Below are 17,991 nucleotides of genomic sequence, written 5' to 3' on the forward strand. Positions count from 1 at the left end.
GCCTATGGAAAAAGAAATTCTCCTTTTCTGCCTCTGTTAAAATATAAATGGATGCTAATCTGAATATCCATGTATGACTAATTCTGTGCCAACCATTTTTAGCAGGGAGGCATGTCAGTCGGATATAAAGGCTGAAGTGATACCCCAATTCGCAGCTGTAAAAACTCCTAAGTTAGTGTACTGCTGCCTTATGAACTGGTCTCCTTTGTGATTGCCTTTGTGGCAAAGGAAAATATGAGAAATCCATATTTAGTGTTTCTTAGAGATGCTGCTGTCACACGGATGGAGGCCGCCTGCACTGCAGTGTCGTCCACTTCTGGCAGCATTGCATGGAGCACATGGCAGGAGCAGCGTATCAGGAAAGCTGCTGCTCTTCTTTCATTTGGAATGAGTGTTGTTCACGTTAAGCACAAAGCATGTAAAGAGACTTCAACAATAATTGTAGTGAAACATCTGGTTCCCTCCATGAATTCTACCGTGCTGGTCCAGGGCGAGCTGTCTCTTTTAAGTCAGTTTAGCAGTGTGGAAGTTCCTGAGGAGAGGGAAAATCCTGTTAAGTGATATTTGGGAACATGGAGTGTGTCAGCAAGGAGACCACGAGCATCGCCCCTGATGATGGTGTTCCCTGTCACAGCCGAGGGGAGCATGCAGAAGCAGCCTGCAGGGGTCCCAGCCTGGCACCAGCAGAAGAGTCGGTGTGCTGCTCTGCTCACAAGAGCGTGCCTTTATATATTGGTGGTTTTTGAAAGCCTGATGACCACATTTGCCAAGAATTAAACATTTCTGCAAGTAAAAATGAAACCTGACGTCAAGCTAATCCGTGGACAAACACTAAGTGCCTTTCCTCACTAGAATCCTTGTCTGGAAGCCTAAAGACCAAGGAACTCAAACCTACTTCTGAACTAAAAGCTCGAGGGCCCTGCAGAAGATTGCCAGCTGGCACAAGGTGCTCATCCTACCCTTTGAAGGTCAGATAAAATGTAAATGACCAGAATTCTCCTCAGACTTCTTTTAAAACAAACAAACAAACAAGTTTATTGTAATACATTTTAGCCTCTGTTTTTGCAATGGCTGTGCTACAGTGGGCTTAATCTTCTGCAGCTTGCTTTCAGCCTGTGCTGAGGGACTTATGTGACCTGCGTATGCTGTAAACTAGTAAATGTTTCAGGGGAAACCTCAAATTAGAGAAGTGGAGAAAGGAGTGATGTCTGTGGCTTCAGATCCAGGATGACAAGATCTGCTATTCTTTGCTTTTTCATACAGAAATGGCGGTGTTTCCCTGGGACAATGGTTGGACAGGATTAAGCCTGAATATGTTTGGGAAATTTGCTGCAACCAAGAGGCTGAAGGATGAGCAGCAATGGGCAGGCCGTGTACTGAGGTGAATCTAGAACTGGACTGGTGCTCAGAGGACTATGGTTACAATCCTGGTAGCCACACATACAGAGGTAAGTCATACATACCCAGTTTTGCTGGCTCCCTGAAAATTACTCCTCCTCCATCATTAAAGTTCAGATAATTGAGTCTCTTTCAAGGCTTGTGCCCTGCAGAAAAAAATCTTATGTGTATTAAATATCACTATTGGTGTGTAGCACTACCTCCTGTGAGCCTCCCAGCACCGCTCCCACAGGAGCAGAGCATACTCCATTGAACGTGTGTTTGCAGCAGCACTCCCCTGTGCACCTGTGCAGACGGTGTTGTTGTTGTGTGTGGTGTCAGGAGAGCACCAAGTGAAACCAGGACAGCTTTGCCTGAAGAACAAGGCAGCTGCTGTGGAGCTACTTGTAACTGTAGTTTGAAAGTAGGCAATTAAAGTACCTACCTTGACTGTCTTATCTCCCGGAAAAGCACTTGAGATAGTTGTTCCTCAGAGAGGGGCAGAATGTTCCCATTACTGGAGAGGTTAAAAATTACTGTTATTAAATTGGTCTGTTTTCTGATGTGGACCTTTAAGGGATAAAGTGTGCTTTGACGCATAACGTAGTCCAGCTTTGCAGTAACTTTGTCTGCTATGGAAAGAGAGAGAGAGACATCCTTAAGATGCTATGTGTAATGCATACTTGGATCTGTATCTATGCCAGATGAAATGGAAGCTTCCGTGTATCAGGAAGATGCAGACAAGTTTCCTATTTCACTGTTCCTCCAGAAGGATCTAAAGATAGTGGTGAATGTTCTCAGCCAAGCAACAGTGTGCCAGCTCTGGTGAGCAGAGCTCTTACACAGCATTTAAAATACTCCTCATCCTTTTTGCCAGGATCACATTAAGCAACATTGCATATTTGTATGGTGTTTGGATACCGGAGACATCTTCATTCACGTGGCCATTGTGGGTCATCTGTTTTATAATGTAAGCAGTTGTTGTGCAGTGGGTTCTAACCTGGCTGTTGCCCCAAGGCTTCTGAGCGAGCCTGAAAAACAATTCTGCATCTTTTCTCTCTTGACTGATTTGGCTTCCGAGGAACAATTGGATTTGTTCCCACTCTTAGCAGTCCCCCGCACCCCTCTGTGAGCATTCAGCCCAGCTGCAATGGCAGTTCAGCTGCTGCTTAGGAAGCAGCTTCTGAACTGGTGATTACAGCTCCAAGTACAGTGGTGAACTGGTTACAATTTTGAGTTTTGTGCATGTGCCAGTTTTGAAGTCTAGCAGTTCAGTTACACTGTGTAGTAGTGTAGCTGCTTTATGAGCAGCTGAGCAGTTGCAGCAGATCCCTGCTGAGCTCTCTGCAGCAGTGGCAGAAGTCTCTGCAGCCATCTGACTCCAATATGCCTGCATTCAGCACAAACCAGGAGGTTTGTTGGAGGGATCAACACTTGAGCTTGGTACTGTTTTTAAACTCCGTTTGCTGCTTCACTTGTTCTTAGTTTTAAAAGAAAGAATGAACGTTTTGGTAGGTCCTTTCTGCCCTGCTGGGTAAGCACAATCTGCTGGATAGGCTCAGCGGTCATTTTCCAGTGACTATGTTAGTACAGATTTGGCAAGTAAGTTATACACGCCTCTTTTAGCGTTGTTGTGTCAAGCTATCATTATTAATTTACCCTTTATATTTTATTTGTATATAAAGTTCATTTTCACAGCTAAAGCAGCTTGAGATGCAAAGAAATTGTGTTCCAGAAAGGTCACTGACCGAACTATATGGAAAGATCTGAACTCAGTCCCTCATGTATCTGTTTTGTGAAATGAAAACTCTGGTTTCAATTCAGGGCAGGGCAGCAGCACAGCTGGATTCTGCTTTTCATTTTGCTCACAGAGAAAGATAAGCCATTACAAATCATATAGGACTTGCTTCATACAAAACATGTATGTACAAACCACTTCTCTGGGCCGTGAAGCTTTGCTTTTGTGTCAAATTACTGCGTGCTACTCATTAGAGAAATAACATAAGAAAACAAATTAGTCTGTTTTTCCTTTTGCTGCGTAGAAAATAGAACACACTTAAAGCTATTGACCTGAAAGATAGCAGTGCTGCTTGTCCTGTTTCATGTAGTCCCCAAATTGTTGATGTAGGGCTAACTTTTTTTCCTAAAAGGAAACCAGCTCCCTTCAGAAAGCAGACTGAGAGGCGTATGAGGCTTGTTGTGGTTGGCCTCTCTCCCAAAAACTCTTAAAGCGTGTACTTAGGCTTCTTTCCATGGATATTTAGAGAGGGATGGTTTTTCAGATGTGTTAAGCTCAACTAATCATTCTTCATGTGTTCTTATGCAATCATCTCCCACTCCCCAAAATAGTCATTTACTTTAACACAATGTACGTCCATGCAATGGCCTGCTTTGTCTTTCAAGCCATTTAGACATTTCGAATACAACAGTAACAACTTATCTTGTTATTTTTAGGAGATCCTTTTGGAAATTGGGTGACACCTCTGCTACATTCAGAGTTGAGAGACCCTTGCCTGATTCAGCATCATTCACCTGAACCTTCCCAAAATCAGGTACTTAGAACATTTGCTTTTAAGGTTTAATCGTCTCTGGTTAAATGAATGATCTTCTATTGAAATGTTGCTTATCCAAATCAAGGTCACTGCTGTATCTGCATTTACAATTACAGCCGTTGGCTTTAGGAAATAATTTCCACTGTCTAGATAAAACCTGCATTTGAAACAATACAAAATTAAAGGAAATGAAGACATTGGTCTTTTCACAAATGGTACAGAAATGTTTGACTAGCTGCTGTTCTCTAAACTCTTCAGGAGCTGCTGTTGGTGAGCTACACTAGGAACACAAGCAGCTGCCTCAGCCCTGTAGGGAAAGCAATACTGGGAAAACAGTCAAGGAATCAAAATCAGAGGGAATTCTGCCAGCAGTGCATTCAGTGCCCGAGATGTGCTCCCAAAGCTGCTGGTATTTCTGTCCATCGCTGCAGAGGCAGCAGCAACAGCTTCTCTTTCTAATTGCAAAGAGTATTTCTTGACAAACTCCGTAAATAGGGAGGGATAAAGAATAAAGCCCTCCTTCCATTCAACAATGGGGTAAAAGAATCCCAAATGAGAAGAGTTTCCTCAGAAGGAAAAAAATCAGGACAAGAACAGTAGTTTGTTTCTGATTCCAGCTCATGTAGTATAGAAATCAGTTTCCTTTCTTACCAAACAATACAGAAGAGTATGTACACACCTGTGATTTAAGAGCACTTTATTGTTCTTTAAGGCTACTTTTAAGTACAAAAAAAAAAAAAAAAAAAAAAAAAGATGGCCTGCCAACCCTTTTTTTTTTTCTCCAGGTGAAACAAGGCCACAAAAGAATGGTATATTACAGATTTACAAACACAGAGAGAATCTTTCAAACTGAACTGTAGTTAACCTGGCTCTGTGAAGAAACTTCACCACATCACGATGGTGAGTTCAGTTTAGTTTCCTTCCACCTCCCCCCAACCCTTTGGCTTTCATGGCATTATTGTCTTTAATATATGTTTTACTGGACATATCACATTAAATCTTTATTGCCCTCAAATCCATTTACCTATCTCAGATAAGTAAATGTAACCTTGTAAAACAGCTATTATTGAAAATATTAGCTTTAAAAACATTATTCCTGTTTACAAAGAAATATAGGAGTCACATTTTCCACAGAGTCCATCTACAGTATTAGTATTTTACTGTTATAATGCTCAGTAGCCTGTAGCAGTAACAAACTAGTGGCTATTAATGCTAATGCAGTGTTCTCATAGAATAACTGTGTTCCTGCACTTTTACTGTATTACAGACAAATCTACAACAAAAAAAAAAGATCAACTTTTTTCTCCAAACAAAAAAAAAAATGAATGATTACAATAAAGGAAAGGGAAAAATTAAATAGCTACATATCATTAACAAATTAATTGTTCCTCAAAAAATACCTACAAATTTCTCTGTACATTCTTTACGCACAGCGTAACGATGGTCTTAAAGTTACCTATATAAAAAAGTGTTTTTTAACAATCTTCCTACAGAGAGTAGGGTACTGAATGCCAAAGCAAGGAAGCGTTGACTACCCAGTAAGATGGAAGTGAAATGTGTAAAACTGGGGGCTTGGGGTTTTTTTTTTGTTTGTTTTGTTTTTTTTTTTTCCTTTTTTTAAAAAATTTTTCAAAGAAAATTGAGCAGCCACCTCTCTGCAAGAGTAAGAGCCAATCTCCTCACCTTTCTACCCTGCACCTCTTCCAAATTAAATAGCTTAAAAAAAAAAAACAACCAAAAAACCAAACAACACCAAACATAAAAGCCACAATGGACCCAATACTGTAACACAGTCCATAATACATCACGTGTAGTTCATCGTCCAACTAGTTCTAACTTTTTACACTGAGCCAATGCTTCCAGGTACGCAGTATAAAAACAAAGGCCTAGTTGCAACTGTACTGGGAAGATGGAATGTATGGGGAGAGAAGTTATACGTAACAAGGAGAAGCGCTTCGTACTAGCACAGCTGTGGGATTTATGCCTGCCTCTATTGCCTAATTTCTAGTTAGTAGCTATTAATACAATAAATGCGGTAATACCTGTATAAAGTTTTCTAATGGAGGAATGTATGCTGCAACTTGGCGTAGGTTTATGAATAAGCTTACAAAAATTAAAGATCATATTTCACAAACTGTAACAATCTGTTGTCCAGCCAAGATACGCAACGGTAGCAGTTCCTGCAGCTAGTTAAAGCTGGATTACACAGACTTGGTTGTAGGAAGCAAGTTCTGCTAAGCAGACAGTGCTGCAGACAGAAACAATGACTCAGCCGTGCGCAAAGCTATAGCATCCTGTACCACGCATCATATATTTCTAACCTGCGTCGTTTGAGGCCTGTCCTGAGGCTGTCCTCTTTTGCTGGCTGCTACTAAAGTGAATATCAAATACAAATATCATAGAGTACAACTGTACCAGCAGTAAGTATATCTAGGATTGTTACTGACAAAAATAAACTAATTCTGAAGAAAAGCTAATAAGTATTATGATTCTTACCGTCTATACATTAATAGATACCAGCTATTTTTCATAAAACATGCATCGTTAAGCACTATTGAACCCTCCAACCTCAGCTCTATTCTAACAAACTGCAGTGTTTAGGAAAAAATGCCCGTGTTCTGTAAATTATGCAGTCCAGTTGCAAGCACTAAGCACCTGAAATCTAAAGAGAGAAAGACCTATAACCTGTATGAGACTTCCCCTTCCAAAGCTGTTTTGCTTTAAGAAAAATCAAACTGATAGAAATGTCACCCTTAAACCTTTTTTTCAGCAGTTTGCCCTCAAAATATTAGCATCTTTCCAGAAAGTTGCTATGCAACTTCATTCCTCCTCCAATAGTGCAAATCATACATGACAGTTCTTTTCAAGTATATACATACAAAATTACTTCACAGAGGGAAAAAAAAAAAAAAAAGTAATGTAAGCAAACCAGACAAATTCTAGTCTCAAGAAGCTAGTAAAAGCAAAAAGCATTTGGGTCAACCAACTACATGTAATGGCTTTTGTGGATTAGCGTGCATTTCTTTTTTTTTTTAAAGGGGCAGCAGATTTGCATCAGAGGTTTCTTTGGTAATTGAGGCAGGAAAAAGGATGCTACATCGTATGAATCTTTATGAAATAGTTCCTGCTATCATCTTTAAGGGCACCCTTTTACAAATAAAAAGTGAGTACACAAAACACGTGTTGAAAACTAATCTCCCCTCCCCCAACACTATTTTAAGCACTGTTCAAAGCTCAGTCAAACCATGCAAATTCACAAACGTAACGGTCCTCTCTTCATGAGACCACAGAGGGCGAGTGATTATGATTGACCATGTGGGAGGATGGGGAAGACTGGCCCCGCCGTGAAGCAGACTCGGGACTGCTCGACACTCCGTCCTTCGCAGCTTTAATCTGAAGCCATGTATCCCCCAGTGCTTTGGCAAAGTGGTCATCGACTGATCCTGTGATGGACACAGAGTTTGCCACTGGCTCAGGCTCCTTGTAATTCTTGCCAAGGCTTCGGCGGAAGTGCTCTTCCACCACTGGGTCACAGGCAGTGGTAGCTAGACAGGGAAACAAAGCAGAAAATGCATTGTGTCAGTGCAGAATCCTGGCACTGATTACTGGATGCAGGATCCTTATTTTCTTCCCATTTTCCCATCATCTCAGCATAAGGCGAGACCTCTTCACATCGTTACAGAACTGGTAGCAAATGGAGCGGGGAAGATGATGAAAGGATTTAAAATAGAAAAGAAGTGGAACTAAGTATTTTGTCTGGGACTTGCACTGGTATTTTCTATATAATTACAGTTCTTCCTTCAGTTAGAATTTTTACATAGCTACAGTTCTGATTCTGCTCTGGGAGAGGGCTTCCACAATGCCATATAGGCTTAAGTGGTATTAAAGATGGAAACAGTTCATTACAATCAGCTCCCAAGCCCTCTGATATCAGTCAGTTGTACAGAGGACCCTGTTCTAAATTACGGCATGCCAAGAGCTGGTGTCAGGGCTTCGTCCTACTTGACGTGCTTGTTACAAAAGCTAGTCCAAAAAGAGCAGAAATCATTACGTCTAAATGAGGTACTCCTGGTATTAAAGTGGCATCACGCTATTAAAAAGGAGTAAAGAACCTTGAAAATCTGATAATAATTTCTCAAAGAACTGCAATTTTACCATTTAGAAAGAAAAACTGTATCTCAATGAAGCAGCTTTTCTAGAAAACCTCTAACATCTTAGATCTGGTAATTACTGATTTCTTCAGGAACACAGCTTAGCCCCCAGGGTTTCACTTCAGCTTCTAATTCCAGTTTTCAACAATACAGTTAAAAATAAAATCAATCCTTCTGGGGGCTTTTAGGTCCCTACGTATATGTGAGCAGTATTTTTACACTGACCGACACTGTCTGGCTGATGAAACTGCCATGGACTTGAACCAAAACTCACATTTTGCAATGCTGTGTGCTCAATCAAGGCATCAGCAGGCAAATGACTAGATAGGAAAAAAGCTGTGCTTTCCCCTAGCTACACAGTAAGAGAAAGCAAAGAGAAACAGCCCAAGGTTTCTTAGTAATTACTGTATGAAAAGATTTCATGAAAAGTACTAATTGCACAGAGGGTAGAAAGCTCCTTGCCTGGGTTGCTATAGCAACTGCCCTCCAAAGCTTTTTTGTGCTATCCCTGCAGAGAAAGGTGGAGGGTTTGTGCTTTGGAAGAGGATTTGTATCTACAGGAAAAGATTTTGTTGCTGTAGCTGAATCATAAACAGCTACTGCCGACTGAAAGGCTGGGAAGTATGGCACGTACAGTAAGAGCATGGCTGGATTTGCTGGTCACGTCTGCTTGCTTTTTGTTAGTTAGACTAAAATACATATGATGACTTATTTGTCAATACTTCTCAAAATAAGAGAAAAAAACACCTAGTTTTGAAGTGGTATCTTTTGTTCAGGCACAGCACTGACAGTGAGAAGACGTGCCGGTGTGTGTGTGTGTGTGTGTGTGTGTGTGTGTGTGTGTCTTTGGGTAGGAAGGATACAGAATGAGGTGCCTGTTGCTTCACCTCATTTTATTCTTAGTAATACACCAAAGCCTACTCAGCTAAAGTTAGCGAGGAAATGCTGTTCTCCAGTTGTTACCAGGCAGTTAGTTTGAGTGCTGAGATGTAACTTACTGCTAGAGGGTCTTCTGTAGGCAGGCACTGCTGAACCGCAGCCACTGTGAGCAATGGGGCAGTGAGAGAGGTTGCAGTTCCGGTTGTTTGCAGAAGCACACGTAATGACGGACGGACGGTTCTAATGGGGGACAGAAAAGGAAACTTCCACTCAGTACGGCAGCTGGACATCATCTAACAGCAGTTCTTTGCATCTGCATCATCACTGGAGATGCATGCAGACAGAACTGAAGACCTTCACAGATCTTACAGATCTTCTGAGGGCTAATCAAGTTTCAGTGGCACCATTTTGCATTCACAAAGTAGATCTCCTAGCCTAATTCTGTACTCCAGCCACAAAACAATCAAGCCCATACGCTAGAATATATGAAAAGCTCCTGAGCAAGTCTTGACTGTATACACTTTCCTGTTATAGTTCATCTGCTTTTCTAGCACTACTTAATAAACATCATCCTTTTCCATCCTCGACACATGCAAATGCCTCAGAATATATATTCATAAAATTTGAATTCCACAATGTATACTTCATACAAAGTGCAAATATAAAATATTCTTATTATAGTTGTTTGCCATATCAATGTTGCATTGAAACAAAGCCTTAGGAAAAGAAATGACCTTCTTCTCTGAGGTACCTAAAGGTATGGAACTACACGTGCTTTGGATCATGGGCATGCTTTACCATATGAGAAGTCCATTCTGCCATACTCAGTGCAAGTTAATCAAGTGTCCAAAAGATTAAGAGAATTAGCGGGATTAACACAGTTTTAATTTCTTGTCCATTTTCTAAATCCCTGCAGCAAAATCAGCAAAAACCACTATTTTATCTACCACATACAAGGTAATGCAGCACTTCATAATGAAAAAAACTTTTCTGTTCTTCAAGAGGAAGAAAGAAGGGAGAAGAGATGGGCTTTCAAGGGCAGGTTTAATGCTATTTGTATAGGCACAACCAGAACAAATGCCACTCACACCTTACTGCATGCACAGCAATGTCAGAAAGTAAATAAAGAAAAAAGGTTTAGCTGTTTAAGAAATATATACGTGCTTCTTTAGACATGCAAGATACGAGAAGCAGAGAGAAATAGTAGGAGAGCTTGTCTCAGGAATGTGTACACCACTGCCAAAAACAAGAGGCAGGGATAAGGCATCGTACAGAACCCCCGGTATGATTCTGCGTGTGCAGGTGCACCGAGCAGACTGTGCCTATGTATATAAAAAACACTGGGATGAGAAGCTGTGAATGTAAAAACAGCAGCTACTGCAACTGAATACCTGTATACCACCTAAAATAAAAGGTATTTTATCTTCCTCTCTGTCGGAAACATACAGTAAGATAAAATCCCATTCAACATGCAAGATGAAAAATATATAATGTATTTTCAATACATTATTTTTCCCTTGTACCATTTCTACTCTGTGATCTTAGCCATTTCTCACCTCAACATCCTATTTCCTCAAGAAAGAAGACTGGAATCTAGCTCAAGATATCAAAGATAACAAAATAGAGGTGAATCTGCTGATGGGTAATAGGAATCAGCCCAAGTCAAACACTAAAACAGAAGAGCGTCAGTGGTGTTAGCTGCCAAGCTAAGAAGCAGCAGTCATGCTATCAAAGGGCAGCAGTGGCGTCACTGGCAGCCTGTCCCTTCCTCCTCTGTCATCACTGAACGCTGAGAGCAAAGAAGAGCTGTTCTGCACAGAACAATTAACTGTGAGCTGCGTGCCGAATGATGCAAGATAGCAGTGACACTGGTGTAAAGCTAGGCAAAATGGTGTGGCAAAATGTAGATCAGTGTACGTAGCAAACCGTGGTAGAAATGTACACAGTAGATATAACGTACACGCTCCAGTGGAAAAAGGCTTTCAACAGATTGCATATAAAAAATCCCAGCCTCAGAAAGATCATCCACTCCACGTATTTACCCTTTGCAGTGCATCAGTGGAGGGGTAGAAGGAAGGAAGAAAGGAAGGAAGGAAGAGCTTGGGTATACAGGCCAGTCTAAGTTCTCAACACTGCAGTTCATTATAACTCAATTATTGTGCTTCACCACTCAACTAAAGCGAGCGAGGATAAAAGCAAGCCTGGCACATATGAAAACTGGTTTTGTATAACTTGCATCAACATGCTCACCTTCAGCGCTTCTCCAGGAAAACAAACAAATACAATGCAGAAAAAAGAGCCAACAGCCAAAACTAAGAGAACTAATAAAAAAAACCCAAACCACTGCAGTGTATGGAGCAATAGTACAGAATTACCAAAAGTCATTATTTTGCTTTAGGAAAAACTATTACAAATAGTGATACAACACTGATCTGGAGAGCACAGTGAATGCTTCTGACTAGCCAGGACAACTAAAATCATTGGAGTTTCTGTTTCTTTCACTTGGAAAATTCAGTGCAAAATTCAATTAAAACCCTTTTCTGTCTTATATCCAGTTGTTCATCAATCCTAGCAGCATGAAGCTGGCGCAGGGCAGGGAAGCACTCACTGATTGCCAATGGGAGCACATATAAATGCCCTCTACATAAGCATTGCATCAGTTATTGCCTGACAGGTACCAGAGCCTCACTTAGCCATGGCAACACTGACTTAGTATTCCCAATTCAAACGCATGCGTTCACAAGCTTAGCAAAGCATGAGAAGCAGCAGCATGGCTAAGAAATCTCTGACAGATGCATTTGAACACTAGGAATTTAAGTCACGTTAAGCACACTGAGCTGACATTCACTGTGTTTTTTAAAATACAATTTGCCTGAAGAATGGTATTGCCTACCTACTGTAACTCACAATATGTTCTGCTTACGTCTGGGAAGTCCTCATTGTGTCTGCAGCAAGGATTTCTACAGCCACCCACTTCCTTGTCAACCCAGAAGCCAATACCTGCTGCCGTTCCACAGAAGTCAGTGTAGGTGTGATGCCAACTGTTCGGGTTGCATCCATGCTGTTTTTGGTCAGTGCGAGAGGTTGATCCATGGTCAGACTTGGGATTGAGGCATACATGTGATTGGCATGAAGGCTCATGGTTGGGGCAGCAGCCCTCTCTATCGGGCTGCGACTCCTCTCTCTGTGCTCCTTCCGATAATCTCCATTGGCAGTCTTGTTTCTAATAAATGAGAAAGAAAAAAGTCAAAGAACTTACTGGTTTTTAGAAGCTACAGTGACATATGCTGCATTTAATCCCTTTAAGAAATGTGAGGCAGTGCATTCTGCTTGGCTTTGGAGGAGGGGTATAGCATCCCTTGGTGAGGTACCCTCGTCTATCCAGCCACCTCCCAGTGAAGGCAAGAAAATGATTCACACTTGCAAACTCTGGCGACCAACGTTCACTTTCAGAACTCTTCAGCATTTTTGGAATTTCTTAAGAAGCTTTTCTAAATGCAATGAGTTAAAGTAACAACTGGTTATAATATAATATAGGTCTTTGTTATCATCAGTCACCTCCTCATTTGGAATACTACTAATGGAACTCTGCCTCCTAACACTGCAGTATTCTCTAAGCACTGCTGAAGCCCAAAAGCTTATTTAGCTGAAGGACAGGGGATGGTAACAGCAAAATTCAGTGATTCAAAGCAGGAAGCACAATTTTCAGAGAAGAAAATGAAAGAGAAGCAAACTACACATCTCAGAACCATTTAATTACCATTAATCTTCAAAAGAATAATTTCAAATTACTGCTGAACAGTAAATCTCAGTGAGGAGGTCTCAGACACTCACACAATCAAGCTTTCATTCACTGCAACTAAAACAACACTGATTTTGTACTCATGTATGAGATATTTCACTTTACACCGTACTTCTTGCTGTATGGGCAGTACACACATCTTCATTACAGGAAGGCGGTGAACCAAGGAAAGGAGCTTCACCCACCCATCACTCACAGCCACCTGCTGACCACTGGCTCAGCGTGGGTCCGCCCGGCAGGTGGGAACACACGGCTGCTACCAGTGAGCACAATGCACCACCTCAGCCTCGATGGCAACCTCCCATGATGGATCCCACACGTTAAACTACATGCTCTATTAGATATCCTTTCCTCACAGCACTTTCTGTTCATTTCCATTTAACTTAAAATCTAATAGCTTGGTCTGCTATTGCTTTAGTTCTTGCATTAGGAGAAAGCCATGACTTCCTGGCTCATCATCTTCATGCCATTCTTGATTATTCTTGCTTCTCTCAACTTTTTTTCTCCAGGGTACTACTTAATTTTCCTCAAAACTGTTCCAATAGCTGTGGTCCCTCTATATAAGAACTAGGAAAGCCATCCTGTGCTCAAAATGAGGGTTTAGATCTCCCTGTATTCAGGAACAGAACCTTTGCTGAATAATTCCATCTTCAGCCCAATAGAAGGGAAAAGTCAAGGGACAAGTTGTACTATTTGTTAACTGCTCAGATCCCTGCCCTGCTGGCTAGCACGTATCCCTTTTAATTAATTACAAAGTAGTAATTGTAGATGGCTGGAATCAGCCATAAAACCTAACCTGCATGGTTCCACAGCCAGTGCTGGATATGTCCTCTGAAAACCAAGTGTTTCTTGAATCCTCCTTTGCAGGCCAGATTTAGATCCAACAAAGCAGCACACACACCACCAGGAAATACATTCTCTCAGTGTTACATCTCGGTCCCCTGCCAGCTCTGGTACCATTTCAGCTCACAAGCCTACTTCACAGATCAGCATTCAGAAGCAAGCAAGTTTAGGATTGCACTGCTCTGAGCCAATGACATGCAAACGTGAGACTTAATGGCAGTATAACAGATTCTATATTTAAAGCACAGTAGCCTCATCTTAAATTACAGTACAGAAAACATTAACCGAACATAACAAACTCTAAGCAAGTATGGAACTTCATGAATAGCACACCTTTACAGGTTGCTTCTGTACCCGGACAGCTGCCCCTACACGGCTGTAAGTAACAGATGAGAAGCCAGCAGAGCAGGCAGGGTTCAGGTGATGCTAACGGCTCACTGCAGTGCGATATCTTTGGTGTTCACAAGCCAAAATCTCACTGTTCAACTAAATCTCACTTGTCTATTGCGATTTAAACAGCAATTTGGAGATTAAAAATACAAATACAGCTAGAGGAGATTCCTACTTTTCACTACTGCTTCAAATTAAAACAAAAGAAATAAATCCCTGTTCAGAAAAAATGCAGCTACACCAGGTTGGGGGGTTGGCTTTTTGTTTTGGTTTGTTGGGTTTTTTTTCTGTCTCTTAGAACTGGGATTTCAGCTTCTTCATGCTGCATTTATAGCAGGGGGGAGGGGAAGCTGTCAAGTGCCGGTGATGAACAAACCTACTGGAATTTCCAAGCTTCATACATTTATCATTTTGCACAATATTTCACTCCCCGCATTAAACAAGCAGTCACGGCCCTAAATGCTGGTGAACGGGTAGTTCTGCCAAAACAAATGAAGTTCTCTGCAAAGATTTTTGAAAAGAAAGGGATGAAGAAACTGGGAAAGGAGTCTGAAGGCAGGAAGCAGAGCACAGCTTCCCAAAGACACCTAAAATTACCGAGTTATCTCAGTAACCTCTGCAGACCACACCCCAGCCCCTTCTGTAGGCAAATAACTCCCTTTTCCTAAATTAGAACAGCAGCTCTTCCGGACAGGGAACAATTCATACCCGGCTCTTCAAAAATCCTCTCAACTCATCTACCTTAAAACAAACAGTCCTGGCCAAAAAATGGAAAGTAACTGCAGCATCAGGCGTTAACTTCTGTGAGCCCAGCTCACCATTTTACAGCACGGTGCAGTAACGTGATAGCTCTGCCCTTGTGAAAATAGCCCAGCACTTCTGAGTCCCTCCTGCTTCAATATAAATAGCAAACCCTGCAGACATCTGACTCCACTTGTAAAACAATTGTACATAAAAATATGTATGCGCAGAGTATTCATTAATTCAGCAGTTAAGTAATGCAATTTGAAAAGTAATTTTGTGTTAGAAATGCCTTGATGCACCTGAAAGTTTTCCCTTTTTTATTATTATTATTATTGACGGAATTAATCTGAAAAATGTACTTAAATTTGCACTTCCTATCTGCACAAGATGCAGGCAATTTGTAAATTAGAAATAGTTCTGTTCTTGCTAAAAAGCCAGACCACAGGAACAGTATGAAAACTATTATTTTATTAACTTCTGTGAAAACAGAATGCAATGTAAATATTTCATTAAGATATTTTGTCTATTTTCCTTCCAAGTACAGCTATGAAAATTCTGTTTTGGAAAACTGTTCTGTTCTTGTTCTGCTGTGAGATGCTTTGTCTGAAGGGGCAATCAAAACTGCATGTGCTTCAAGACAGTTATAGAAGTGAATGAGTTTAAAAATGCCGCATGCGCTGAGCCAGTACAGAGATGGATCTCCTATTTAAAGGTAAGGGTGAAAAATTCCACAGGCAGATCCACGTTTGACAAATAATTACAAAGCATACACTGCAAGTTAATCCAGCTGTCCAAACTGCCCTATCATCCCCCAGCTCCATTTTGTCTTAAGCATCGCCACAGGTAAAACTCTGGAGTCCATCTTCAGAGGTGAATGCACCTCTGTAGTGCATCTCCAGTGGCTTAAAGAACAGCCATTGGCACCGGTGAGAACCTGAGCACCCCCAGGCAGCGAGGAGCTGCTGCCTCAGCATACACAGCACCCTCCCATCCCCCTCTGAACAGTTTCTCAAGCTACTCGCAGGTTTACTTGAACAAAATTATTCACGACTCCAATCTTAAATTCATTTCTCTTGCACTTAAAAAACAGACATTGTTTTCCATGTTTCTCCCCAGTGAATCATAACCGAGGCTCCGGCACTTACCAAGCATCATGTGCTCAGATGGATGTCATACCAAAACCACACACATCCTGACTGTTAGCTGGAAGTCTGCTCAGTTTGGTTCTCAGTGTTTGTTAATTGCAAGCAGTGTTTCAGCCTTCAGCAGGAAGTCGTTCAAAGGTAGCTAAAATGCGCTGTTCTTACAGTCTTTTGTACAACCTTTAAATGCAGCTGTTCTGTTCACTGGCACAGAGTGGCTGTAATTCACACTCATCCTACAGGAACCGCCTTACGCTGCCAACTGCTTCAGGAAAAGGAAAAAAAGAGGCCCACCGAAAGGGGACAGTTTTGCTTACACTCACTTCCAGCCCATAGATTTGTAAGGAACAGATGCCAAAAGTATTACTGTACCTCCAAGTAAAGAAATCACAGACGTTTCACACTCCCTTTGGCAGCAGCAGAGCTCTAACTTGAAATGATTGTACTGCAGGAGTGTGTTTTACTTGCAGAAAGAACAAGTATCCACTTCGAGTGCACGTGAGACGGTTTTCCTTATACTAACACAATATGTAATGTTGCCAACTGTAAGTTATTTCATTTGTGTAACTTAGTTCAAACTAGCATCCTCTGTAATACTCATTTTTTGACATCTCCTACTGTACTACTTACTCATTAATCCTTCAGCTTGAAAGATGACAGCTGCTTTTGTTGAAGCCTACTTCAGGATTTGTAACCCACTGATAGCAAGTATCCTCTTCACACGATGGGGATCACTTCCCACAAAAGCTCTGTTTACATGCATTAACTCTGTTATTGTGAGGTAGCAATGCAAGAATGTAAGAAGACTTTCTATACTAATGAATGACTCAGAGGGGACAAATCCTAAGTGGTCCTTGCTCACGATTTTTAAGCAATCTGAATTCCCTAAAAACAAACAAAACCTGACGATACTAACTAGCAGTTTGCTCACTGAGCGTCAGCCAATTATCTGAAGCATTCACAACATGAACAAATAGCCCAAGCAACCCAAATCAGGTCTACTATGAAAGGCTGCCACCAAACCACATAGCACGTTCCCATCCCATTCTCTTAGTAGCCTTTTCCTTATATGGCTTAGCACTCCATCCTCAAAGGCTTCCAAGTAGGCATTTTGCAAGAGATTATTGTTTTGCAAGAACCATTTCCTCCACAGAATCTGGAGGGCTGATATGGTTTCCTGACAAAGATGGAGAACGCTTCCCTTTTTTGCCACAGCTGTTATTTAAGTGTTGTCTGTTCGGTGTATCCCCAACTTCAGGAAACCTTTTAGGCTCCCTGGAAATCTTGTTCTGCCCAACGCACTGATAACGCAGACAGGCCCAGGGCATCCTACTGTTGCCCTCCAAGCACCTGCAGCTGCTGGCCTACCTCCTGCTGTGGCTGTGGAGAACAGCTGGGGCTGGCAGACTCCTCCGGAGCAGCAGCTCTCCATGCAGCTGGCTGCAGCAGACCTCTAAGCAAGGCCTGCATCTGGCAAATCCTCTTCTCTTTCGCCGTCCACGCGTGTATAACCAAGGGAAGAAGCAGGTCGCTATGTTTTCACCTTCCACCCCAGGTTACAATCTACTCAGCAAAGGTACCCAGGATTTCAAGCCCTGCCTTGAAGCTTCTCCAGCCACCTATTATTAAACATCACTCTTTCCAGACCAGAGCTTTTGTTGTGCTGAATTTTTCAACTTGAGCACCATGCTCAGTTTGGAGAGTTAAGCATCTTATTTACACAAGTTCTGTAAGAGTCAGAAGCATGCATGCACCAACCCGGGCTGCCTTTCCCCTGCTCTCTCCACCCCCTGTTGTCAGCATTCTGCAATTCCCTGACAAAAAAAAAGAGCAATTCACTATTTTTTCCAGCTTAAGAGCTACAGCCTGTGGAAAACCCTCTGAGAATTTACAATACAACCACTGAAATCATATTAACAAGAAATAGGATAACCCCACATATAAAAGATAGGTCATACTTTCTAAATTTATCTTCACTAAAACAAGACTTTAAGAGTTAAAACTCTGGACCGAATAGTTACTGCCAAGTGTAATCAGCACTGAGAAGAAATCTCAGAGTAAAAGAAAGAAATTAATAATAAGCTGTCCCATTACCGCCTGCCAGCAGCATG

The 17,991-nt window shown here is 41.6% G+C and overlaps 1 protein-coding gene across 10 annotated transcripts in view; it reads right to left on the bottom strand.

Moving 5' to 3' along the window:
- Positions 1-4,611: 4,611 nt before the first annotated feature.
- Positions 4,612-17,991, bottom strand: part of VGLL4 (vestigial like family member 4) — a 92,460-nt gene continuing 79,080 nt past the window's right edge. For 9 of the 10 annotated variants that reach the window (XM_040646213.2, XM_046899884.1, XM_015293055.4 and 6 more), the window contains 3 exons: positions 11,960-12,182; positions 9,079-9,199; positions 4,612-7,474 (listed from right to left, as the gene is read on the bottom strand). In XM_040646213.2, the coding sequence (XP_040502147.1) occupies positions 7,206-7,474; positions 9,079-9,199; positions 11,960-12,182 (613 nt within the window). In that variant the 3' untranslated portion in view covers positions 4,612-7,205. The remainder of the gene's footprint in view (positions 7,475-9,078; positions 9,200-11,959; positions 12,183-17,991) is intronic. The other variant, NM_001030593.3, reaches the window with a different exon arrangement.

Source organism: Gallus gallus, chromosome 12, assembly GCF_016699485.2.
Source record: "Gallus gallus isolate bGalGal1 chromosome 12, bGalGal1.mat.broiler.GRCg7b, whole genome shotgun sequence".
Classification (NCBI taxonomy): Eukaryota; Metazoa; Chordata; class Aves; order Galliformes; family Phasianidae; genus Gallus; species Gallus gallus.